General features: G+C 43.4%; 1 protein-coding gene across 27 annotated transcripts in view; it reads right to left on the bottom strand.

The window, feature by feature from the left end:
• The window catches only part of kif1aa (kinesin family member 1Aa), a 399876-nt gene that overhangs the window by 99107 nt on the left and 273278 nt on the right, over window positions 1-27491 (bottom strand). For all 27 annotated transcript variants that reach the window (XM_073040705.1, XM_073040709.1, XM_073040710.1 and 24 more), the window contains 7 exons: window positions 26474-26557; window positions 23335-23515; window positions 22991-23063; window positions 18483-18576; window positions 17721-17869; window positions 16801-16979; window positions 15615-15752 (listed from right to left, as the gene is read on the bottom strand). In XM_073040705.1, coding sequence (XP_072896806.1) covers window positions 15615-15752; window positions 16801-16979; window positions 17721-17869; window positions 18483-18576; window positions 22991-23063; window positions 23335-23515; window positions 26474-26557 — 898 coding nt within the window. The remainder of the gene's footprint in view (window positions 1-15614; window positions 15753-16800; window positions 16980-17720; window positions 17870-18482; window positions 18577-22990; window positions 23064-23334; window positions 23516-26473; window positions 26558-27491) is intronic.

Raw genomic sequence — 27491 nt, 5'->3', positions numbered from 1 at the left:
CCTCCTCTGGAGCCCCTCCAATGCCAACACATCTTTTCTTAGATAAAGGGCCCAGAACTACTCACAATACTCCACAGGTGGTCTGACCAAAACCTTATAAAGTCTCAGCCTTATACCCTTGCTTTTATATTCTAGTCCTTTTAGAATGAGTGCAACAAGTAACAAAGGATCAGGCTAACATTTTCTTTGCAAATAATTTCATCTGAACTAAAAGGCATGGAAAACAGGCCCAAGTTGTTAAGCTTTGCCATTTCCATTGAAAGACCTATGCCTAGAAGCCACTAAAGAAATCGCATCTCCCTTCAATACAACCAGAGAAAGCAGGGACAGAGTGATGATGGCTCTAAGTTACGACTCCTTCGTGTTCCTCAATGAAAACAGCTTAATTTCTACCTTTGATGTCTCTCCTTTTCCCTTTCAGGGTGGATGGGGTTTTGTTGAAGACCCTGACCTACATTCAGTCTTTGTTTCTTTGTGGGGTTGGGACCCGCTCTTACGGGCACATGACCGGTTACTTTTTGATATCCCCAGGATGCAGTCTAGAAGAAGAGCACGCCTTTAGGGTTCCAAGGCTTCGTGGCCCTGGGGATGAGCTGATTCTACGCTGATGCCTCCGACTGAAGCGTTGCAGGATGGAATGGAACATTGGTAATGACGGATCAGTTGTCGGAGATGTGTGCTTGACAAGTTGCCTGCACTCTCTCCCTCGTTGGTGGGTGAGTTTGGTGCCGGTTTCCGAGTCACAGAACTCAGAAAAAACGTAGTGTGACTGACTTCTAACACTGTAAACCAGTGAGTTTGAGTTATTTTGTTATGTCTCCCCTCTCGCTGTGAAATGGGGACACCTCTTTTTCCCTTCATTAGGGAGAGAGAACCCGTGGCATGTCAAATTGTCCAGTGAACGATTAGTTTTTGTTGTACTGCAGATCATGGCCTTGTTGGGGGCCTTGGTGGGTGGTGGGTGCTGAAGCTTTTTTGCAAAAGTGGGTGGGGTGAGGTTGGATCATTGCTTTGCTGCTTGTGTGTGGAAGGGGGCAGTGGGGGGAGGCTTTGGGGTTTTAACATTTAACTGTCATTCATTCTTTGGGGCACTCCTCTGTTTTCATGGATGTCTGCGAAGAAAAGAATTTCAAGATGTATATTGTATACATTTCTCTGATACTAAATGGAACGATTGAACGTATGACCTGGCATGTGGCAAAATACATCACTGATTAAGCCCTTTCCTTCCCAATGAAGAAGCAAAGACGAAATGGGAGGGGAACTGAAAATCTTTGAGGTGGTACTACAAAACAATGACAAAGTTAAGCACTGTGGAAAATCCACTCAATTGATCTATCAATGTAGTGCATGAAATCCCAAGTTGAAGTGGGTGGAGTTACACTTTCTATGGGCCTACACTGACTGATACAGTGTTCACTCAGTAGCCACATTGGCTCACCTCACACACATAATGATTGCACTGACAATGAATATTCATTGATTGGTCTGACTTATGCGAAGCTGATATATTGAATAGATTGTTGACTCATTTAATGATTGAAACATTTGGCACCACAGTGATTTGGGGACTGCACTAACTGGTGTCACACTGTGCCATGAAGTCAGTGACTGGTATGACACCAACCTATTAACGGCTTTGATTAGAACTGCTGGTGTGATACTGATCAAATGATTGCACTGATGACAGCTAATTGGACTGACATTCACCACTTCCCTGATGATTGCAGTGACTGTTTCATACAGAGTGGGAGTACATTGATGGAATTAGACCAAAGGAAAACTACATTTTAGATTTCAGCAGAGGGATGAAATGGAAAGGCAAAGTTGAATACGAATGTAGCTTCAGAAGAAACATAAAACAGGTTACTACAACTTCTGGAGATATATAGAGAGTAAAAGATTAACTAAAGGAGTTTTCAGACAAAAGCAGGAAAAAAGGATTGAGAAATAAAGAAATCATGGAGAAATTATTTTGGTTTTGACTTTACAGCCAGGGAAACAGAAAACCTCCCAGATAGAATGGAAGTAAAGAGACTTAAAATGAATCAAGAACTAAAGAAATCAACATCAGTAACACTGCAGAGGAATTGGTGGGACAGAAAGGCAAGAAATCAACAGAACACAATTGCCTGCATTCTGAAGTTTTTAAGGAGGTGACTACACAGACAATGATGACATAACTTATCATCCTTCAAAATTCCATAGATTCGAGAAAGGTTTGTGGATGGTATTAATCCAGCATTTCTTCAGGATTCTAGCAATCTTTCCAGAAACCATGGAAATATCGGGAAGACAGGTGGGTTCCTCCCCGTTGTTAGATTTTATTCGTTTTTCCGTTGGCTTTTTTAAGGGCCTGATTGATTTCCTTCACCTTGTAGCCATTCTGTAGGAACGGCATGCATAATCGTCTTGTTTCCTTGTAGGGACTCTCCAGGTCCAAAATAGTTTTCAAACGGTTAATCGAAGTAGAAAGAACTGCTCTCTGTTGGGAGGCGTGATGGCGGCTTTTATTGTTGAGGTATAAGTCTGTGTGAGTGAGTCTCCTCCCCCCCACCTTTTTATTCTGGCATCTTGCCCCTTCCTTCTCAGTACTGAAGAAGGGCCTCAGCCTGAAATGTCAACTATCTATTCATTTCCATAGATGCTGCCTGACCTGCACTTTGTGTGTGTTGCTCTCCACATTTTCAGCCTGTCAAGACCCTTTAGGATTCGACACATTACATTTAATTCTTCTCTCACTGTTTTAAACTCCATTGTACACAAGGCCAGACAGTCAATCTTTCCTCATGTGAGACCCTGTCCACTACAGCTCTTAGTCTTTGTTTGGTATGTGCATCTAGTGTGGTACCTCAGGGAAAGGTTTTGGTACAAAGATGGAGCATTTGTAAATGGTGAGTGATTGAAAGGCATTGCTGCTCACAGGACCTGATCATTCTCATACACAAATCATTGAAAGTTAACAGACAGGTGCAGCAAGTGATTGGGAAGGCAAATGATATACTGTTACCTACTGCAAGTTAAGCACAAAATGCACCTTGCCCCAATTAGTTTCTGGTAAGCCCTCATCTGGTTTGCATAAATTTTCATCAGAGGGAGTTCAGCAAAGGTTCAGAAGATTGATTGCAGGGATGGTATGTTTATTGTTTAGGAAGATTATAATGGATGTCTGGGTGGCAGGGTGGAGATGCAGTACGTCTCTACCAAAGGAGGTGTAAGGCACTCCTTCCCTCTGCTAGCTTGTAGTTCACCCTTGAGCAAGGCTGCTTAGCCCCCAAACAAGGTCATGTGAAGCCACGGGAGCAGCTGGTGGATGGTTGTATGTGTAGCCGGTGCACATCACAAGTCCAGGCTATGCGACCACTGACACCAGGCAGACAATCTCTGAAGAGTATTCATAATGGCTGGGGTCAACTGTCTTGTAAAGACACTGCCTAGAAGAAGGCAATGGCAAACCACTTCAGTAGAAACATTTGCCAAGAACAGTCATGGTCATGGAAAGACCATGATCACCCACATTGTACAACATGGCACAGAAAAAATGAATAAACAAACGGTAATGAGTCTGAACTTTATATTCTAAACTTCAAAAAGATGAAGTTTATTTCATTGATGTGTACAGTATTCAGGGGTTTAGCAAGGCGCGTGTCTCAAAACAAAGAGTTGGCCATTCAGGAATACTATGGGGATATCGCTTCACTGAATGAACCTTTGCAATTCTCCATCTGAAGTCTGTGGAAATGCAGCCAAAGGAGAGCCAGGACATAGACTGAATGATACTGAGAGGATCAAGGTAAATGGGCTGAGTGCAGGAAAATACCAACGAGTTAAACTTCAGCAATACTCTGACTGAATGAAGGACTGCAGAAGTTGCTAAATGGTCACTTCTGCAAAAGTTTCATTTATTTATATGTAAAGTTCACAGTGTCTCAGTTATTGTACTAGTTAGTGTCACACTCACCCAGTGAGTACACTGACTGGGGCCACACTGGCTGAGTGTATACACTGAATGCCTTCAAAGTGAGCCAACTGTGCTTTTTCCACACTGATCTAATGATTATGTTGTGTTGTGTCACCAATATCTAACGACTGCGCTACCCTGCGTCACACTCATCTAGTCATTATGCAACACTTTGTCACACTGATCCAGTGTCACACTAATTCAAAGTTCTGCAGTGCCAGAGTGCCCAATCATGTCGACACCAAGCAGTATTTTATTCACTCAGTGACTGCAGTGCCCTGTGCCTCTCTCAGACATTGATTTGACTGATGCTATAGTGTCAGTGTTTGCATTACTAGTGCCCCAGTGGAATTCTTTGTCACTGTTTACACTAACTGGCTCCTGCAGTGTCAATGTTTCCATTCACTGCTGTCACAGTGCCAGTGCTTGCCCAGAATAGTGCCACAGATTCCCTGTTTGCACTAAAGTGCCACATTTTCAGTGTTTGTGCTGAATGGCTGCACAATGTAGTGTTTGCAGTGCTACAGTGCCTGACTGGTACCAAGTGCTTTTGCTTACACTGATTTGTTCCACTGTCTAATGTTTGCACTGACAGGCGCCACAGTATCAATGTTGGCAGGAATGGAGTTAAATTATTATTTGTAATGACTGGTTCCACAGTACCTGTATGTGCACTAACTGGGGTCAGAGTGTCAGACTGAACACACTGACTAGTGACATAGTGCTAGTATTTGCACTGACCAGTTCCAGTTTGTTACTGGTTACACTGACCTGTGTTACAGTGTCACACTTGCACAGTGTCAGTAATTACACCTGACTGGCTTCACAATGTCAGTGTTTTTTTTAAAATAGGTTTATTACAAGATTTTCTATTTAAAACATTACTAAGACTACAGTACTTGCAGCACATATTTCAATATATATTTCGCTAAATTTCAAATCAATACATGACCATCCTTAACCAGGATGCAGTCATGTCCCTGGGCATCCATTGGTCCCAGAAAGCCTCCAAGGATTTCTGCTGTCACTGTGTGAAGCTTCATGAGAGACATCAGTACATAGATATAAGCTTGGAGAGGAGGGATTAGGCAGAACTTTCAAATGCCAGCTCCCTAGAATATGAATGGCCACCTTGGCCAGGCCCAGGAAAAGACTAGCAAAGGGATCCCTCAACCAAAAACCATCCCCAACCCCACGCAAGATGACAAAGATCAAGAACATCGGACCAAAGTGCATCCAAAATTTAAGAAGCATCTCCTTCAAACTTTCAAATAAAGGCTGCAGTTTCTCACATTTCATATAATGGAACATGGATTCTCTCAGACTGTAGAAACGATGGGTATTAGGCGTATCTGTGAACTAGCTGAAAAATCTGCAACTCTCCACTGCAGGTCTCCGATATAAAGGGGGTGGGCTCTTTAATAGACAGATCTCCACTGGGGACTGTCATATGGCAGAATCAAATTCCATAATGTGTCCATCTGGCAGATGATGGCAAGGATGTGTGCAGGGGAATGTCTGCACAGAAAATTCTTCTGCACGGCATGGAATGGCATAAAGGGTACCTCGGAAAAATAGTTCTCCTTATGTGGGACCAGCTCCTGAGTGAAGTTTTGGGGTCTGGATCTGATGAGAATGCTGGCCAACCCAAGAAAAGCTGAGGAAGAATTGGTCTACAACCCCAACCCTCTCAACAGGATGGGAGCCAACTGTGCTCACTGTCAAAATGTTTCTCCTTCAGAATGACAGATTGCTCTGACTGGAGGCCACCATATCTCAGCATAGGCTATGAGGTAACACCCTCAGAGCAGTACAGTTGCTGCTGGCTGCTGGGAGCTGCATGTCTTCCTGGAGGCTATGTCCCCGGTGAAATACTGTCAGTACATCACCTGCTACTTCGGAGGATGCTCAAAGTGTAGATGACTCAAAGGGGACTAAAGAGAGAGTCATCAACTGCATACAGGTGCACCAATGATTGAGCACCCTCCCCGATTGGGAAACCCAGAACCAACCAGTGATCCTATTGATCAGAAATGATCAGAAGAAATTCACCAACTTCCCCTGGGTCCTGGTGATAAAGATAGAGAGCAGCATAGAAGTGTTCAACCATTACGACAACAGAGGGGTCACCAGATGACCTATGTGCAGCAAGCTGCTGGTAAAGATCTATGTCTCTAAGTCCAGCCGCTTCACCAGCTAGGTTTCCTCAGTGGGACTTAGGTAGACCCCCAGATAGAGCAGGTGCATGGTACCCCTTGCCATTGGAGGTTAGCTGCCACTAACCTATGAAGAGTTTGAAACATCTCTCCTAGTTAATCCTGGCTGGAGGATGCAGTGCAGAAAACCTGCTGGCATTTGCACATCCTCTGCAGGTCAAGAGGGTTTGTGACCACGAGGAGCATGTTGTCAGCATGTGCCAAAAGACACAGGAACGGATCTAAGAGGATGGAATACATCTGGCCAGATGTGGGATGTTGCTGATGTACTCCCAAGCAGAAGGAAACCAACAAGGACCACGTATCTTCAGGATGCAGAATACAGAATCAGTGCAGGGCTGCAGGGTGTGGCCCAAGTCCAAACTAATCCTGAAAAGATATTCATGATCCACCCTGTCAAAGAAGATGAAGGTGACCAACATGCCAGTCCGCTGGGACTTGTGGACAAGGTCCCAGACCAAACGTATGTTGCACTGAATAGACTGGCCTGGGACTGTGCAGGACTGATCAGACTGAATCACTTGGGCTGGCACAAAATCCTGAATAATGGCTATCGCTCAGGCAAAGATCTTGCAAACTGTTCTGAGGTGAGAGAGCAGGTGACAGTTGCTCAAGCAGTGAAGATTTACCCTTCTTAGGCAGCAGGACTACAACTGTCTAGGTCTCCGGTCACCAGGCTTTCTCCCAAGACCCTCACATTGCTGCCTCCCAAAAGGCTCTCAGAACTCCCCAGACAGCGCATACAGCCCCAGGGATTTGCCCCTCTGGACGTTGGAGGGCTACAGTCAGTTCCTCCAACGTCAATGGAATGTCTAGGCACTTGGCAACCAGAGGCCGACTTTCGGTAGATCATCCCACAAAACTTTACATGCATCGTTGCTCGGAAGGATCTGGTGAAGACAGTGTCTGGTAAAAAGAACGAACGGAGGCACCAGTTCTCTCTGGATCTGTGATGGAGGAAACATCAGTGGCCAACAGCTCCATGAGCCGCCTTTGGACACACTGCCATTTTACAAGGAGGAGGAGGAGGAGGAGGATGAGGCACAGTCTAGATCACACAGCACCTAGACCATGACCTCACATATCTGCCGAGGCTACTCAAGCTATAAATGCCTCAACACTTCCTTCTTCTCTTGACACAAATGCCACAAGAGGGAGTCCTCAAAGGCTCAACTCAGACAAGGCTCCAAGTCAGACACCTCCCTCTCAAGCCTCTTATTTTGGACTCCCTCCCTTTGCTCAGCCCCCTCACATATTTTTGACATCAGAGGTGGATATTAGCCTTGCCCACAGCTTTAATATCCATACTGACAGATTCCACAGTGTCAGTATTTTCAATGATTGGTTTCACAATGTCTGTGTTTGTACAAACTGGTTCCTCATTCATTCTTTTCTCTGATTGGTTCCGCAATGTCACCTCTGTCGTAATTGTTCCACAATGTCACTGTCATGACTGGTACATTGGTAACAATGTTTGCACTGGCTGGTGCCCCGGTGACAGTGCTTGCACTGGCTGGTGCCCTGGTGACAGTGTTTGCACTGGCTGGTGCCCCGGTGACAGTGCTTGCACTGGCTGGTGCCCCGGTGACAGTGTTTGCACTGGCTGGTGCCCCGGTGACAGTGCTTGCACTGGCTGGTGCCCCGGTGACAGTGCTTGCACTGGCTGGTGCCCCGGTGACAGTGTTTGCACTGGCTGGTGCCCCGGTGACAGTGTTTGCACTGGCTGGTGCCCCGGTGACAGTGCTTGCACTGGCTGGTGCCCCGGTGACAGTGTTTGCACTGGCTGGTGCCCCGGTGACAGTGCTTGCACTGGCTGGTGCCCCGGTGACAGTGCTTGCACTGGCTGGTGCCCTGGTGACAGTGTTTGCACTGGCTGGTGCCCCGGTGACAGTGTTTGCACTGGCTGGTGCCACACTATCACTGGGTGCACTGATTGATGTCAGCGTGTCGATGTTTGTACAGATTGTGGTCACAGTGTCAGTGTTTGCATTGACTGGTCTCCCCACATGTTTGTCTATACTATCTGTTTGTGCAGCATCAGGGATCTGTTCCACAGTGTCTGTGTTCACTTGGACTTGTTTCACAGTGTCTGTGTCCGCTTTGACTGGTCCACACTGTCAGTGTTTGTATTTTTGAATTGACTTGTGTCAGTAGGGTCAGTGCTTGCACTGATTTGTGGTGCAGGGTCATTGATTGCACTGATTTATGGTGCAGGGTCAGTGCTTGCACTGATTTATGGTGCAGGGTCAGTGACTGCACTGATTTATGCTGCAGTGATAACGTTTGCACTGATTTATGGTGCAGGGTCAGTGCTTGCACTGATTTATGGTGCAGGGTCAGTGATTGCACTGATTTATGGTGCAGGGTCAGTGATTGCACTGATTTATGGTGCAGGGTCAGTGATTGCACTGATTTATGGTGCAGGGTCAGTGCTTGCACTGATTTGTGGTGCAGGGTCAGTGCTTGCACTGATTTGTGGTGCAGGGTCAGTGCTTGCACTGATTTGTGGTGCAGGGTCAGTGCTTGCACTGATTTATGGTGCAGGGTCAGTGCTTGCACTGATTTATGGTGCAGGGTCAGTGCTTGCACTGATTTATGGTGCAGGGTCAGTGCTTGCACTGATTTATGGTGCAGGGTCAGTGATTGCACTGGCTTGCGTCAGATAGGAGAACACTCATCTTTTTATTGCAGTGACTCAGAATTCACTAACTGGTGACACAGTGATTTTCTACCAGTTTCTTTGCTGGTTACTTCTATGAACTGGACTATCAAAAGATTAAATGCTATGTGTAAGGATGTAATATTTCTTGAAACATTTTCGCAAAATTTCTCTACAGCAGCATCTACTCCAAGGCAAGTGTCACTCTGAACCGATGGAATGAAACATACTTCACAATGTGATATTGTGACATCCCACAGAATGACAGATTCTCTCCTACAGTCCAGCGTGTCTGTCATGGTCAGTCTCATTCCAGTTCTGGGCCTGAATCCCCAGCATGCCCTCTCTGCATAAGAAGCTGAACACTCCACCCAATCCCCATATTCCAGGAATTTCATTGTACTGTTTCCCTTAGCTACAGTATATCATGCTGCTATGATCAGCCACTGCCCTCCTTTAGGCATTTTGTTCCACATCACTCAGGCGTTAATGTTTTTATTTTATTTAGAAATAAAGTGCGGAATAGCCATGGTGCCAGAAACCCCTGATTTAACCCTACTCTAATCACAGGTCAATTTACAATGAGCAATTAACCTACAAACCAGTATGCCTTTGGACTGTGGGAGGAAAGCGGAGCACTCGGAGGAAACCCATGCCTTCCACAGGGAGAACATACATACTCCTGACAAAGGGCGGTGGGATTGAACTCTTAACTCTGACACACCACACCTTAGTACTTTTACCCCTGCTTCCTCATGGCCACCGATCAGCTGCCTTCTCCAAACAAATAATGGCTTCACTGTCTCCTTCTTGTATAAGCCTTGCTGCACTATTTTTTTTTCCCAAAGGAGGTTTATTTAGTGATTACAGTTTCACATTATTACCACATTACAGTACTCCATGATAGGCACTATTTTTAAGTTTCAAATTATTACACTGTCATCTCAATCCAGAACATAGTCAAGCCCCTGTGCCAGCCACTGGTCCCAGAAATCCCTCACCGTACCCATGGATACGATATGTTGCTTCTTCAAGGACACACGGGCAGAGACGTAACTGCGGAAGAGGGGCAGGCAGAACCCTTGATCATCAGCTGTCTAAACCTGTGAATGGCAGCCTTGCTACCCTTGTGGTCGGGGCACATTGTGTGATGTCTTACGACATGTCCTGCTACTTCAGCAAGTCATTCACTGTACGATTTTAGAAACTCAGAGAACTCCGAAGTCTTGACACACTGCTGCCTAGAAGCTGTTAGTCCTGGCTTGGGTGTCTATAACCAAGAGGCAAAATTTCAGGAATCAGCCAAAACAGGGGATAATTCCATCACTTTAAGGGGTTCTCAAACTCAGCATTTTTAAAAACACATTAGTTCAAAGGCTGTGGACTTTGCTAGTAATGATTTTATTTAATTTAGTTGCACCATCCTTAATTGTCCCATAACAGTGGTGGATTCCTCACCATTTCAGTAGACGGTTAAAAGGCACCATGTTGATTGATTGGTTCACGGGCCTTACCAGATCAGATTACGTTCCCTGAAGGGTCTAAGGGGTAGACGATAAGCAACCTTCTCCCACAGCAGAGGTATTCCATACACAAAGGTGCAGCTAGAGATTTAGAAAGGATCTGAGGAAGAACTTGGTCAGCCAAAGGAGGGCTGGAACTGAGACACACTGCCTGAGATAGCTTCATGACATTTAAAAGGGATAGATATAGATGAGCACCTGAACTGCCACGGTATTGAAAGTTACAGATCTGGTGCGAGGAAATGTGATTAGTGTGGATAGGTATTTGATAGTCAGCATGAAGATGATGGGCTGAAGGGCCTGTTCCTGTATTGTATGACCCTGCAACGCTAATTATCCAGATAGATTTTTAAAACAATCTGACTTCATTACTTAAATTTAAATTCCCTTGTTGTCATAATGCAAAGCTTCTTGATTAACAGACACTTGAACTTATGATTATAAGTTATGCTTCATTAATGAACTAATGAACTTATTAATTAACTTATCCACTGTGCTCCTGCGTATCCAGTGTACACTCCTGATGGCTGGGTGGATGGGTATCTTCAAGGCTGACAGATTCCAGACTCTGAAGGAACCACCCCACAGAATCAAATCAGTTGTGAATCAGCAGAAAAGAGCTAGGATCAGACATCAAGTCTTTCCTGAGAAGTGTAGTGAAGGGCCAAATGGCCTCTCCCTAGCCCAGATATCATCAGGACAGAGGGGTGCTGAATTGTAACTTGTTTGGAGGAACTCAGCGGGTTAAGCAGCATCTGTGGAGTCAAAGCGACAGCTGGCTTTTTGGGCCGAGAGACTGCATCAGTATTCTACCAGGCGTGAACTGGGTGAGGAGTTGGAGGTTGTTCGGCTCTGATCTCCCTCACAGAAGATACAATCAGCTACTCTGTGACTGTCACCTTACCACATTTTATTACCGTAAACAATGCCAGGAGATCAGGAATGGACCATTGGTCAGGCAAGAGTCTTTAACATTTAAATCAGCAGATAAAGGAATGCAAGTAGGACCGAGTGGGACCCGATATTAGAGTAAGGACCAGCTCTGTGCCAAGTGAATGGAAGGAAGAATGAAAGGAATAAGAAAGAACGAGAAAAGTAACGATAAAAGCAAAGGATAGAGTAAAGGAAATAAAGAAAAACTGCACTTTGAAAAAGTAAAAGATCAAATTACATGCTTTGTGAACAGAATGAAAGATTATTAATGTTTCCTGAGGAGTAATTGTTGGTCATAACTCATGGAGTCCTTGTATTGAAATAAATTTTTGATTTCAACCTTCCAAGGCAAATCATTATATCCAAAGAATAGCATCCCTGACATGTGAGAAATTCCTTAGTATTATAGTTTTAGATGTGTTCAAGTTTAAGAGTGTAATATTAGAAACAAGTAGGCACAAGAGGCATTTTATGTGAGGATCTCAGTAAGTAAAATTGCTGTGATTTAGATCCCAGAGGATTGACACTGATGGATTGTGAGCAACTCCTCCACACTCTGGGAAATAAATCAGTCTGATAAACTGGAAAATGTGGGCGTGAGCTACAAAATTCGAACCAGTCTGACCTAGTGCAAGCAAGTGACAGCTTTAACTTGTGTCTGCTCTCTCACTGTAATTGGAAAGGCCTGCAGCGAGGATTACACTGTTTATTCACTAGCCCATCAGCTGAAGCTGACTGGCACTGACTGAAGGCATGACTTCATCGTTTAAAATGGAAGGACTCTTTATCTGCAAGTGAAGATGGAAACTGTTCAACAGCTTTTGGACACTTGGAGGAAACCAAGGCAGAGTACGGATGAAAGTGGGCGGTTTAATACCCTGATGCTGTTCTGGATATTGCAACGTTCCCCCAAACCTACTGATTCTGACATCCCTGCAAACTCACCAGGCAGCAACAAACCCATTTCCCATGACTTTCACTGCTTTGTATTATGCATCCATTATCATCCTTTCCCTGAAAACATTCCCAGTATTGAGGGCCTAATTACACTCAAATGCCTCCACTTCTCAAAACTAATCAATAAGATCCAAGACCTTGGCTTCAATACCTCCTTGTGCAGTCGGATCCTGGATTTTCCTTCCTTGCAGACTCCAGTCAGTTCAGATTGGCAACAACATCTCTTCCACAATCTCCATCAGCACAGGTTCATCACAAGGCTGTGTGCTTAGCCCCTGATCCACTCACTTTAAACTTATGACTGTGTAGCTAAGCACAACTCCAATGCCATATTCAAGTTTGCTGATGGCATCACTGTCGTAGGCTGCCTCAAAGATGGTAATGAATCAGCATATAGGAGGGAAATTGAAAATCTGTCTGATCAAGGAGCTGATTATAGACTTCAGAAGGAAACCAGAGGTCCATGAGCCAGTCCTCATCAAAGAATCAGAGGTGAGGAAGGTTAGCAACTTTAAATGTCTACATGTTATTATTTCAAAGGACCTGTCCTGGGTCCAGCGCACAAGTGTAATTATGAACAAAGCACAGCAGTATCTCTACTTCTTTAGGAGTTTGCATGACATCTGAAACTTTAACAGTCTTCTATAGATGTGTGGTGGAGAGTATATTGACTGTCTGCATCACAGTCTGGTATGGAAACACCAATACCCTTGGAAAATCCTCCAAAAAGTAGTAGATAATGCCCAATGCATCAATGATAAAGCCTTTCCAAACACTGGGCACATTAACATGAAACACTGTCACAGGGAAGCAGCATCTATCATTAGGGACCACCACCACCCAGGACATGCTCTCTTGTCATTGTTGCATGAGGTAGAAGGTGCAAGAGCCTCAGGACTCACATCATCAGATTCAGGAACAGTTACTCCCCCTCAGCCATCAGACTCTTGGGCAAAAGGGGATAACTTCCCTTGTCCCATCATTGAAATGTTCCCACAATCTATGGACTCACTTTCAAAGACTCTTCATCTCATGCTCTTGATATCTATTGTTTATTTATTTATTATCATTATTATTTCCTCTTTTTGTATTTTGCAGAGTCTACTGCACTCTCGTTGAATGCCCAAGTTGGGTGGTCTGTCATTGATTCTGTTATGGTCTATTGATTTATTGAGTATGCCCACAAGAAAAATGAATCTCAGGGTTGTATGAGGTGACATATATTTACTTTGATAAGAACATTTACTTTGAACTTCAAGCAGACTAAGCCCTACCATGTCCAACACGAGACGTTGTAAACATAATCTACTGCAAGTTCCAACACAGGAGGAAATAATTGTGTGGATGATAGAAATGTTTCAAGATCTGCATGAAACAGTGCAAGATCCACATTGGTTCCTGGATATTCCTGGCCAATGACCACAAAGTGGAAAAGGAGCATTTGGAGCAGCACACGTGCCTTATGGTGGTGCACTGGTAGGACACAGAAAGCCAATATAGGTGATGGAATGGGTTCATTACCTCATATGCTATCATCAACCAACTCCTGTAACAATCTACGGCTTGTAGTGGCCTCATCAGCCACTCATAGAACTCAACTGAAAACAAGTCATCCTTGACCTTGAAGGACTTTCTAAGAAGATGAAGATACCCATGTTCGAAAAAGCATTATAGCACTGCAGTAGTCTGCTGCATAACAGAGCCCTAGCATTGATGTAGTGTGATGTGGAGCATTGATTGTGCTGTAATGGAGCATGAACCAGCAGTTCTCCTTCAGGATGACAGTTCAGACCCCCTCTGCCACTGTCACTGCTCTTGATGTTAATTCTCCTGGCTGTACTCCTTCTCCTTCTGCCTTCTCTGTAAACTGTTGCCCATCTTCTCCTACACCCAGTCAAGTTACAAGTAAAGCTCCTAGCTCTTGCACACAAAAGTCAACACTGCCTATCAAATGCCTTAACTTCAAATGTTTCACTTTGAACAGGTCTAACAAATGTTTTACCCAGCTATTCATTAATTAACAAACTGTGAAGGAGAATTCTTTTCCTTTTAACAGTGAATGTGATTTGTTGTTGGGGAGAGACTCGTGGCACAGGTACTGTAAGTGGGGTCCATCTGCTGCTATAGTAAAGTTAATGCAATGAGCCAGATGGTCTTAAATCAATTTGGTAAAATAGGTCTAAAGTCAGATTTGCAGAATGGTTGCCTACACTGAGCACGTATACAAATGCAATGCAAGTGTGACCACACACTCAATATGCAGAATAGAAGACATGTTGTCCAATTTCCTTGCTGTCCTTGATTGCCTTGTCTATTTGATTGGACGTCATGCTCCTGAAACAACCCTGCTGCCTCAAGAAGTGATGTGAGCTTGAAACTTTCCTAATAATGAAGGACTGGACAGGGGGCCATGATACTGATGCAGTAACGTAGAAAAATTCAAATTTGAAAGTTGACAAAAGGTAATAGACATAGAAAAAGTATTAAGAGAATGCCTCTCTACAAATATTGACTAAACTCAAAATCTACTAAGCATACCACCATCTTTGTTGTGTCTGTATCAATATCCTGAATTATGCTACTTAACATCACAGAGACTTCTCAAGGAGTGCAGAAGGTCAAAAAGAAAGTTTCCATCTTTTTCTCAGGAAAATTAGGGAAATAAATGCAACTTTTCTAGTTTGTCCCAAACCCAGAGAACAAATATAAGATGCACAGAAAATACAGTATATGTGATGGCCATGCTCCTATTGAAACCACTGTCTAACCCTAGAAAATGTATAGTACACCTGTTATCTTCTCAATTTACAACCTGGAGCTGACAGCAAAACTTTGGACATTGATGGAGGCATATTGTAGCTTTTAATGCCATTCAGTTTGGATGCCAACACTTGGATTTGCCAAGTCCTTCTGATCTAAGGAAGAGACCCATACTACAGGCTGGACTGTAGAGAAAGCTTCAGCATCATTCAGGTCAAAACATTTTGAAGCTCCAAAGAGAAATAACACACAGTCAAATTCCAGAGAGGACAGCCACTTCTCTCTCAACGTCCTGTTGCTATTTCCACGGAGACTATACTAGGGATGAGCAGTGTCTTTCTGTAACTGGATCCAAATATGCAGGTGTAAAGCTATTATCCACTGTAAAGAAATTCAGTGTAAATCATTAAACATTGATACATTGTTTCTGGGCTCGATCATATCAATTGAATGAAGAGGGAAAAACTAATTTGTAATAGAAATCAATTGAAACTGGAACTGGAAATTCAAATTAGCCTGGCTTCACTGCTCATCTCTATGTACCACTACAAATATTATTTTTCATGGTAAACAAATGCTATAAACGAACTGCATTGTGCTCTTACCTTCCGACCAACCGGAACCATGGGAAACGATCGTAAAATGGATCCCCACCCGTCATAACGTTGTCACAGTCATCAACCACACTGGAAGGCACTTCAGCAGCACGGTCATACATCTCACGCATTAGATCCAGTCTCTGCCTGCAGGAGGTACAAGTCAAACACACTAGTCTGAGCCACATCTTTACAGGCACAAGCACCAAACAGACAAGGATTCATTCAAGTTCTTGGGGTAAGTATTGCTCCATGGAAATTTATTTTACATCTCTGGTACAGTGGCGCAAGCTAGAGTGGTTTATGTAGACAGAGATACAAAAAATTCAACAAACCAATGCGGGAGGTGGGCTAAATCAAGGGCAGATGATTTCAATACTGAGAAAGGTGACACAAAAAAAGCAAACATGGTTAATGTCTGGCCTCTGTTAGATGTTAATTGCTGGATTCTTAGTTTGAATAATTTTAATATCCATGTAAATGTTCCCGATTAACACTGATGCTACTAACGGAGTTATTAAGTTATAATTAAGTTATTTAAGTTGGATGGACAATAAAACACAGAAGAAAATTGAGAGGTTGAGAAAAGCCAATTAGATTCTAATAGCAGTTTTCAATTTGATTAATTGCAGGGTAATATGAACCCATGAATTAAATTAAAGGCTACACTTTACAATGAGAGCTTGGGTACATTGCTCCTTAAATGGACATGCTGCCAAAATTCAGGAAGGGATTTAATTTTCAGATACTTGTCTCAGGATAGCTGTCAGTGGCAATTCACTGTTTACTGCCCAAATTGAGTTGTCCCAGAACTGAATGGATTGCTGAATATTTCAGAGCACTGTTTGAGTCAACTATAGTGTAAAGAGTCTGGAAAAATATATGTAAGCCCGACTGGGTAAGAACAGCCAAGCTCATGCCCTGAAGGATGTTAGTGAAACCAAAGGGTTTCTATGATCAATGTCATCATAACGAGATATTGCAGACGCTGGAATCTGGAGGAACTCAGTGGTCAGATAGTATCTGTCCAGGAAAGTAGACATCAACATTTTGGGTCAAGATCATTGCACAACGAGAGTGGTGGGAGAGGGTCTCATAGAACTCCTGTAGAAGAGAGGAGAATGACTTCTTCAAAGTGGGCATAGCTTGAGGAGACTACAGTGCAGTAGTAGAATTCAAAGCTCTCTTCCCGTACCTGAGCTTCTCCAGGGTCCAGTAGTGTGTTGCTCCATTCTTCTGGTCTTGGACTTCCACAGCCACAATAGTGCGTGGAAATGGACGCTTCTCTCTGTCCTTAACTGCATCTGGGGGCATGAGGTCAGGAGGCAGAGGGGAGTATAGTGTGTCTGTGAGGAGCACAAATTGGAACTGCACCTGTTCAAAGAGAAGGCCACACTATTGAAGCAAGTTTCAATGGGTCTTCCTTCCAAACATTTACGCATCTGGTGACCCTGTGATTAAAGGGATATCTGAGCTTTATTGCATTTGGTTAGCACCTCCTTTTATAGAAACCTTCCCTTCCTCTCACTCGTCAAAAAAGTTGCATTTTGTAAAAAGGTAATAATGCTCACATTCTTCCTTCAACGTTTCTTAAAGCTGATTCAGCCTAGCTTCAATATGTACACAGCCATTAAAAGACATTCTTTGGAACTGAGACAGAATTCCATTTCTTTCCTTTTTCTGCAGGACCGTTCAACTGCCTTTAGCAAATTTGTTAAATTAACTCCGCTCAACATAGGCTCCATGTTGCCAACAATTTGCACTGTTATCTCATTTCACTCTCTCTCTTCAACTTAGATCTATTCGTCTCTGGGTGGGTCAGCTTAAAAAGATACCAAGGGCATGTAGCTCAATCTACTTTATTTCTGGATTTTCCTTAAAATGGTTTAACCTGTATATCCCTGATCAGGTTTACAGTTAAGCTATCAGATCTGCTGATAAACTTACAACTTCCTACATAACACCTGCCAGTCATAAGGACCTCATTGCAACCGCATAAGAGACATGGTATTTTGTTTTAGCCTTAGCTCCACCCATCCACAGCTGGTAACCAGAGTAGGTTAAATGACAACACTACTGTATAAATCTCCCTGCTCCTGAAACACAGGCAACTACCTTTTTCTTCAGCTCGACGCTGATAGCATTGGCCTCCTTCAGGAAGATGGCATTGCCCCAAAGCAGGTCCCGCAAGGATGTAAACTGGTAGCACTTCCACTTACGGAATGCCCACAGTGCCAGCTCAAACTCCCGCTCCGTCCATTGCACTGTGTAGAAAAACAAAATGAGGAAGTAATTGTAGAGAAAAAAAACACAGGGGTCAGGACTGGTAAATTGAAACAAAAGCTCAGAGTGTGAGAGGACAGTGTGTGAGTAACTGTACCTCCTCATCCCAGAGTGTGAGAGGACAGTGTGTGAGCAACTGTACCTCCTCGTCCCAGAGTGTGAGAGGACAGTGTGTGAGCAACTGTACCTCCTCGTCCCAGAGTGTGACAGGACAGTGTGTGAGAAACTGTACCTCCTCGTCCCAGAGTGTGAGAGGACAGTGTAGCCTGTCATCATTCAAGTCGTTTCATCTATTTTTGACAAAATGCAATGAAACTAGGCTAACAGCAACAAAAACTTGGATTATAGGGCTTTGAGAAATGACAAGCGTCTGAAAATCCTCTTAATGACATTCCCTTTGCTTGAGGCAGAGTTTCTCTGCTTTCCTGGACTAGAGCTGAGTGCCCAAGCCCAGAGTACTCTTGAATGAGTTAGATGGTTCTGCATTTGCTGCAGCAATCTTCTGATCTTCCCCACCAGCTTCTTTGCTGACAGCACTGAGAACACTGGATAAAAGAGAAACAAAACCAAAAATGGATAGGACTATTCCCTCACCTTCCTCCTCTGGTTCTTCATCTTCCTGTGCATTGTCTTGGTAAAAACAGGAATCCATCTGCTTTTGTAAAGCTTCTAGTCTGCTTTCATAGTCCTGGAATAGTAGACAAAAGAAGCGTTGAAAAGCTCTTAACTTCTGCAGCCAACATTACTAATGCTGAAAATTAAGATTTCCAGCACCTCAAGTGCCTATTGCACATAAAATTCCTTCTCCAAATATGTTACCTTGACTTCTTTAATCAGCTAGCATCATTCATTGCCATGAAATTAGAAAAAATCCACTGGTTCCAGTTTTGTGAGTGAGCAAAAATAATTGACAACAGCTAGTATTGACTGAAATGAATCTAGAGGAGAAATGCTTTGAGCCTGGAATAATTAAATTTATCTTTGTTTCAGGTAATTTTTATTTGCACAGGCCTTTTGGTTGCTGATTACCAACTGCTGTCCTCTAAATCATGCATCTCACCAAAATCTCAGCTGACGGTTGTGGGATGAAATTGAGCAATTGTGCATCCTGTTATATAGTCCTCTTTGTGATATTCCAAACATCAGGCTAAGTTGCAGTTCTTGAGCAATTGGAATGAGCAAGGCAAACAGATGAAATGTGAGGAGGGAGATGGAGAAAGGGGAAGGGGATCAGGGTTAGATTATCAAGAGCACAGGGAGGAGAAGGCAGCATGAGTCAAGGTGGTTCTGGAAATGAGAAAGGGGATCAGGTACGATGACTAGTCACAGTCCCATCAGCAGAGATTCCGAAGGCATGCTACATGTCTGTCACCTTCTGGTTATCTCTTGTGGTTGTACATTACCCCCTCCTGCAATGGCACCCTCTGAAGTGTGTTTGGATAATGCACTTAACAGCTGTGCACGATGCAAGATGTAGATGTGGGGCTGACAGTGGTGTAGAGTTAGGGGTTGCAGCAAAACATGTGAACGTGCAAGGTTATTGAACCTCTGGCAGCACTGCATCTAGACCTTGGGGGTATCCTGCACTGACTGCTGAAGCTGTCTATCTCTGGCACTTTTAATTGTCTGGCTGGGGGTATCTCTCATTCACCTGTAGATCCATCCTTCCTACTTTCCACCTCCTTCACAAAGCCTTCCTAAATCTTGGATCTGACTCGCTGCCACAATGTGCCTGGGATTAACGTTCCCCAGATCAGATTCCACTTCGGCACCATTGCTAATGCCTGTTTCTGGCTGACTGGTGCCACAGTCACAACCACTCACTCAATGTCAGCAGGAGCAAGAAGTTGATTACTGACTTCAGGAGGAAGAAACCCGAGGTCCTCATTGGAGGATTAGAGCTGGAGAGGATCAGAAACTTTAAATTCTGCAGTGTTACCATTTTGGAGGACCTGTCCTGGGCCCAGCAAGTAGCACAATTATAAAAAAAAGCACAGAGGCGCCTCTACTTCCTTAGGAGTTTGAGAAGATTTGGCATGACATCTGAAACTCTGACAAACCTCTACAGATGTGTGATGGAGAGTATAGTGACTGGCTGCATCGCAGCCTGGTATGAAAATGGGAAATCCTGAGTAATGTTTATGTCCCACTCCATCACAGGTAAATCCCTCCCCACCTTTGAGCACATCTACATGGAGTATTGTCGCAGGAAAGCTGCATCCATTACCAGAGTCCCTCACCACCCAGATTATGCTCTCTTCTTGCTACAGCCATCAGAAAAACTGTTCAAGAGCCTCAGAACTCACACCATCAGGATCAGGAACAGTTACCACCCCTCAATCATCAGGCTCTTGAACAAGAGGGGATAACTTCACTTGCCCCATCACTGAAATGTTCCAACAATTTATGGACTCACTTTCAAGGGCTTTTCATCTCAGGTTCTCCATATTTATTGCTCATGTATTTATTATTATTATATATTTCTTTTGTATTTACAGTTTGTCTTTTGCACATTAGTTAAACACCCAAGTTGGTGTGGTCTTTCATTAATTTATTATGCTTATTATTCTATTATGGATTTACTGAGTGTATGCGCAAGAAAATGAATCTCAGGGTTGCACGTGATGACATATATGTACACTGATAATAAATTTACTTACAATTTATACCTCTTCTCCCCACTTTAAGAAGTGATATTATTATTATCTCAATACTGAAGATGGCCATTTAGGATACCGAGTCTGTGGTGGCTCTTGTAAAGAACCATCTTGTCCATATATCCCTACAAGTTGATGTTTTCTGGGAATTATCCAATTACCTGTTGAAGGACATCCACCTGCCTTCCAACAGTGTCCTACTGTTAACACTTTGATGACAATGAGCACAAATAACACAGGATTCTGGATACCTAAAAGTATGCCTTATAAGGAAAGGTGGAGCGAACTAGCACTTTTCTCTTTGGACCAAAGGAAGGTGAGAAGTGACTTGATTGAGGAGTGTAAGGGGCATACATAGGATGGACAGTTCGTTCCTTTTTTTCCAGGGTGGCTATGGTTAATACCAAAGGACATTTTAGAGGAGTTCAGAAGAAAAGTTTAGAGGAGATGCTAGAGATAGGTTTTTTACACCAAGAGTGATGGGTGCCTGGAACGCCCTGCCAGATGAAACGTTAAGAGCATTTAATAGACTCTTAGATAGACACAGAGATGAAAGAAAAGTGAAGAATTATGGGCTATATAGGAGGGAAGGGTTCGATTGATAATAAGTAGGTTAAAAGTTTGGCACAACATGGTGGCCAAAGGGCCCATTCTATGTTGTACTGTCCAACGTTTCATGTTCTAAGGGCGCAAAGAAGAGCAATGGTGAATGGTTAGAAGACCAATCATCCACCACCTATCTGGCAGTACGATGCAAATCCCAACCACGTGTAGCTTAAAGTCTGTTCTCTCGTGTTGTCTCTAGCTCTTTGTAAATCATCTGAACCTTATGTCCTTGGTTGCAGATTAGAGACAATAGAAAAAGTTATTTTTAAACAGGCACATTAAATCTTATCCACTCTCCTTTCTCAGAGGAGAACAGTCCCTGTTTCACAATTTATTCACTTCAATAAGACATAGGAACAGGGTTGGGCCATTTGCCCATTGAGTCTCTTCCGCCATTCTATCATGGCTGAATCATTATGCTTCTCACCCCTATTCTCCTGCCTTCTCCCTGTAACCTTTGATGCCCTTACTAATCAACAACCTATCTACCCCCGCTTTAAATATACCTAACGACGTGGCCTCTACAGCTGTCTGTGACAATGAATTTCATAGATTCACCACCCAGCGACTCCAATAATTCAACACCCTCAGGATTTTAGTAATGCTGGACTAGCTAATTTTCTGGCATTTTGGAAGTCAATCTTATTAATACATAGTCATATTTTATTTAAGTTTTCTGACATGTTGCAATGCAGGACAATACAGTTTCTGAGAACTCAGGGAGTTTAAAGGGAACAGGAAATGTATAGGCACTCCAGACCCTGGTTCTGGCTACAAATTCTATCACTTTCCTGACCCCTGGGGTTTCAACCCAACCCTGGTTCTGGTTGCACCACCCAGGCTCTGGCTGCACACTCACTGACCTCTGGCTCACACTCAGACTACAATGATTGAGATAGACGCCAAGCCATCACAATTTCCATGCAACCAGAGACAATCACTGAGTTATAAAATCATACAGCATGGAAAGAGACCTTTGGATCAAATGGCTCAGGCTGACCAAGGCGCCCCATCCAAGTAAGTCCCATTTGCCAGTGTTTGGCCCATGATCTTCTCAACCTTTCCAATCCATGACCATGTCCAACTGTTCTATTAACAGTTGTTATTTTACCTGCCTCAGTCACTTCATCTGGCAGCTCATTCTGCATAAATGCCACCCTTTGTGTAAACATGTTGTTCCTCAAGTTCCTACTCAATCTTTCCCCTCAGCTTAAACTTATTCCCCCTAGTTGATTCCTCAACCTTCAGAAAAAGCTCTAAGCATTTACCCTCTCTATGCCTGTTGATTTTATATACCACTATAAGATCACCTCTCAATCCCTTACTCTCTAAAGACTAATGTCCTAGCCTGTCCACTCTCTCCCTACAACCCAGCCCCTCATAACTTGGCAGCATCCTTCTACATCCTGATGCTGGACTATCAGATTTTTGTATACCTCAACTCTGGAAAAATTCCTTGGACTCCAGTTCAAAAGATTCCATTCACTGGAGTCAAACTAGACGGCCTTTAATCTGTAAGATTAGCTCAGTTTCTCTCTCTTCAGACACTGCACAACCAGTTGAGCATTTTTAGCATTCTCTGTATTTTCATCTGTCCTCAGCCTATTTGCCGACTCCTTCATCCAGGAGCTCCTACAATCCTCATGCCCGCCCACTCTGTCCCCTTGTGGGTGTGTGTACAGACAGCTTCCAAACCATCTCACCTTTAAAAAGGTGCCTATTATATTTTTATCTCCTGGTCCTTGACTCTACCAACATGACAGCTAGCCTCACTTCACCAAAATTATCTGGTATCTGTTGTTAGCTGAGTGAGCCTTAACAAACTGTGACGTTACATACCAGCCGCTGTTGTTCCAACAGTAAATCAGCTTCCTCCTTTTCTCTCCGGTACTGGGTCTCTAGTTCTTGAAGCCTAAGAAACAATCCAATAAATAAAATATGGATACCAGCCCAACCCAAAACTTTAAAAAGGTTTTTGTAAACATGGACTATTTTCACGGAATAAAGCCATATCATGTTCTAAAAACTCATAAACTCAATATTACCATTCCAAAAAAAACATAATTTAACATAGACTATTACATGGAACTAAATGCAGCAGCTGATATTTGATGAGTTGTACAAAGAACTTTACAGTTAAACCCTCTCTGGATACCATTATACTTCCACATTTCCTCAGTTACCTTTGTTCCATCTCCTGCTTCATGTCAATGCCCTGCTTCTCCAGCAATTCTCGCTGGGCAAAAGCCCAGTCCACAGGCTCAACCGGTGTTTCTGCACAAGGTGTCTTGTCGCGCTCCTGGCGAGCCTGTTCAGGGTGATTGAAACGGAAAACGTGGCTCTTCCCCATGATAATACGGTTTCCTTTGAAGGCAAGTAATGAGAAAAGAAATTCCATTAACATGACTGTAAGGAAGTTGCAGTAATTGTCTGGGATTTTCGGCATCTGTCCTTTATGAAAGCCCATTATTCAGCAGCGATTAAATGTGGCCTCCTTCAGGCAGTCCAGCCTGCCAATCCCTTCATCTGGGATTCAGAACTAGACACAGTATTGAGTCCACAATACTGTGTCTAGTTCTAAATCCCAGATGAAGGGCGATACTCCTATGTCCAAGGAAAAGGAAGAGCTGTACGGCTGATTGAAAGACTAAGCAGTGACAGAAGTCCCTTCATTTAAAGAGTGATCACTATCAATGCAAAACACACAAATGCTGGAGGAACTCAGCAGGTCAGGCAGCATCTATGGAAATGAATAAACAGTCGATGTTTTGTGTCGAGACCCTTCTCCAGGACTGGAAAGGAAGAGGGAAGATGCCAGAATGAAAAGATGGGGGAAGAAGGAAGATAGCTAGGAGGTGAAAAGTGAAGCTGGCTGGGTTAGAATGGTAAAGGAGGGAGAGGAAAGAATCTGATAGGAGAGAGAGTGGACAATAGGAGAAAGGGAAGGAGGAGGGGACTCAGGGTGAGGTGATAGGCTGGTGAGAAGAGGTAGGAGGACAGAGTGGGGAATAGAAGAAGAGGGGAGGAGGAAGTGTGATCAATGTACTGAACGGGAAGGGTAAAGAAAGACTTGCACCTGCTGAGTACTGTCAGGGCATCCCAAAGTGCTTACAGCTAGTAACATATTTTCCAAGTGAGTCATTACTGTATCATAGAATACAAAGCAAGTTCCCATAAACAGAATGCCATTATGATTTCAGTAGAACTTAGTTTGAATGATACTGCTTGAGGAGCATGCTGGCTGAGGCACTGAGGAGATATTGGCATTCATTTCTAGAGGAATAGAGTATAGCAGCAGGGATGTGATGTTGATGCTCTATATGACCTCACTTGGAATACTGACAAAGTGTCCCGACGAAGGGTCTCGGCCCAAAACCTCGACAGTGCTTCTTCCTATAGATGCTGCCTGGCCTGCTGTGTTCCACCAGCATTTTATGTGTGTTGTTGGAATACTGTGTGCAGTTTTGGGCTCCTTATTTAAGAAAGGATGTATAATGATATTGGAGAAGGTTCAGAGAAAATTCACTAGAATGATTCCAGGAATGAGAGGGTTAACATATGAGGAACGTTTGACTGCTCTTGGACTGTACCCCTTGGAGTTTAGAAGAATGAAGGGGGATTTCATAGAAACATTTTGAATGTTGAAAGACATGGACAGAGTGGATGTGGCAAAGTGTTTCCCATGGTGGAGGAGTCTAGTACGAGAGGGCATGACTTAAGGATTGAAGGGCACCCGTTCAGAACAGAGATGTGAAAATTTTTTTTTAGCCAGAGGGTGGTGTATCTGTGGAATTTGTTGCCACGGGCGGCAGTGGAGGCCGGGTCATTGGGTGTATTTATGGCAAAGATTGATAGGTAGCTGAGTAGCCAGGGCATCAAAGGTTCTGGTGAGAAGGCGGAGGAGTGGGACTAAATAGGAGAATGGATCAGCTCGTGATAAAATGGCGGAGCAGACTCGATGGGCTGAATGGCCGACTTCTGCTCCTTTGTCTTATGGTCTCATGGAGAGTTCTGCTGCTCCTCGTCAGAGTGGAGTTGTGTCTACTTGGGAGGGCAATGAGCTTTCGAATTAATATTTTATCTAAAGGACAACATTTTCAACAACATAGCACTCTCTCAGTACTGTCTGGAACGTCAGTCCTTCAGAACTAAGAGTTGAACCTGTAGGCTTCTGACTCAGATAAGAGTGCGGTCACTGAGCCACAGCTGAGACACATAGTGAAAATGAAAAGCCTATTGCTCTTACAGATAGTCAAGGCCAAAATTGAGCAACCTTATGAGTGGCACTCAGTGACCTGAAAGTACGTGTATCATGATAAGACTATTAGACGTTACTGCAGAATTACGCCTGAGACGACAGTAAGGAAGGCAAATGCAATGCTAGTATTTATTTCGAAAAGGCTAGAATATAAAAGCAGGGATGTAATGCTGATGATTTACAAGATGTTGGTCAGACCACATTTGGAGTATTGATGAAGGTTAACGAGAATGATCCCAGGGATGAAAGGGTTAATGCACAAGGAGCATTTAATGGCTCTGGGCCTGTACTTGTTTAGAAGAATGAGGGGTGAATCTCATTGAAACCCGCTGAATATTGAAAGGTCTAGAGAGAGTGGACATGGAGAAGATGCTTCTAATAGTGGGAGCGTTACGGACCAGGTGGCAGAGACTCAGACTAGAGGGATGTCCCTTTAGAACAGTGATGAAGAACAATTTCTTTAGCCAGAGGATGGCGAGTTTGTGGAATTCATTGCCACAAATAGCTGAGGAGGGCAAGTCATTGTGCATATTTAAAGTAGAGGTTGTTAGGCTCTGATTAGAAAGGGTGTCAAAGACAGCAGGGAGAAGACAGGAGAATGGGTATGAGAGGGCAAATAAATCAATTGTGATCAAATGGTGGAACAGACTCAATGGGCTAAACAGCCATATTTTGCTCCTATGTCTTCTGGTTTTATGATAGAGCTAGGTAACGTTATGAGGGCCATTGACAGTAGATAGCAAGAGGTGCAGAGGTGTTGAAGACCAGAACTCACAAGTTAATGTGAAGGGTAAGAGGTACAGAGGAGATATGAAGAACACTTTTTTTCACACCAAGGATGCAATCTGGATCACACTGCCTGAGAAGGTGTTGGACACAGGTGCTCCCACAACATTTAGACTGGGTTAGCACTAGAATTGCAAAGGCATAGTAAGCTACAATGGAAGTATTGTAAAACAAAATAGAATAGACATTAATTGATGTCTAGCATTGACAAGGTGGGCCAAAGGGCCCGTATCCCTGAGATATTATTCTATGACCCAAAATGCAGCCGTGATACGCACCTGATCTAAGTACAGTCGGTTCAGTCACTTGCTTTCCATTGAGGTATGTGTCTGCTCCTTCACATGGTTCAAGAATGACAATCACTAAAAAACAAAAGAAGAGCACTGAGAGGTTTGACCGTGCTGCTTACAGTACAAATCACCCTGCCACTTCAGTCGGTCTCCATGCTCCTCCTGCAGTCCACACAGATGAATGCAGCTTTCAGCATGCACGCTGGCCTTGCTTGCAAGTTCTCCTGCTCACATACTTACCTTTCAGAAAACTGTAGCTAGATTTTAAGCTTTCTTAATCATATCATATAGTGAGTATGTTACTGGGTTAAAATCAAAAGGAAATGCTCAGTATGATACCACGAGGACATGTTCATTAAAACACACAACAATGAAAAAGCCGATATTCGTAAAAGTAAACATGATGCCGTTAAACTGTCACAATATTATAACTAGCTCACTATTATCCTTCAGTGCATCTTAAATTTCAAGAAGGCTCATTGAAATGGTACATAAATCTCTGGAGATGTAAACAAGAAGCTAGAACAAAGCTCGAGAGAAGTAAGTTGAAATCCCACTTAGAGCTAAGGAGATTAAAGGCTGTTAAAATAAAGGCTGTGGAATTTAAAGTAGGACAATTAGTGACTATTAAATTACTGCATTGCCATTAAAATCCAACCCATTCACTAATGTCCTTTAGGGAAAAAAATCTACCATTAACCGCTACGTGACTCTAGTTGTAATTAAATCTCAGCTACTCTCTGAAATAGAGTAGCAATCTACTTACTTCTGCCCCTACAATTTCCTCACAAGGTTCACAGAAGTTTCAGTGGCACCTCAACATCATCTTCTTACAAGTACATAGGGGATTAATGTTGGCCATGGCATTCAGAGGCACGTGAATGGTAACCAACAGGCCACTGAGTGCCTAATTCAATCACTCACGTAGCACAAAAGTTAGAGTGGACTTCTGTGGGCTGCTTTTTCTTGAATACAAAGCAATATCAAAAGTGAGGACCTTCAGTCC

Source organism: Hemitrygon akajei, chromosome 3 (genome assembly GCF_048418815.1).
Source record: "Hemitrygon akajei chromosome 3, sHemAka1.3, whole genome shotgun sequence".
NCBI classification, from domain to species: Eukaryota; Metazoa; Chordata; class Chondrichthyes; order Myliobatiformes; family Dasyatidae; genus Hemitrygon; species Hemitrygon akajei.
Note: the sequence above shows the minus strand (reverse complement) of the source record. Positions and strands in the feature narration are given on the sequence as shown.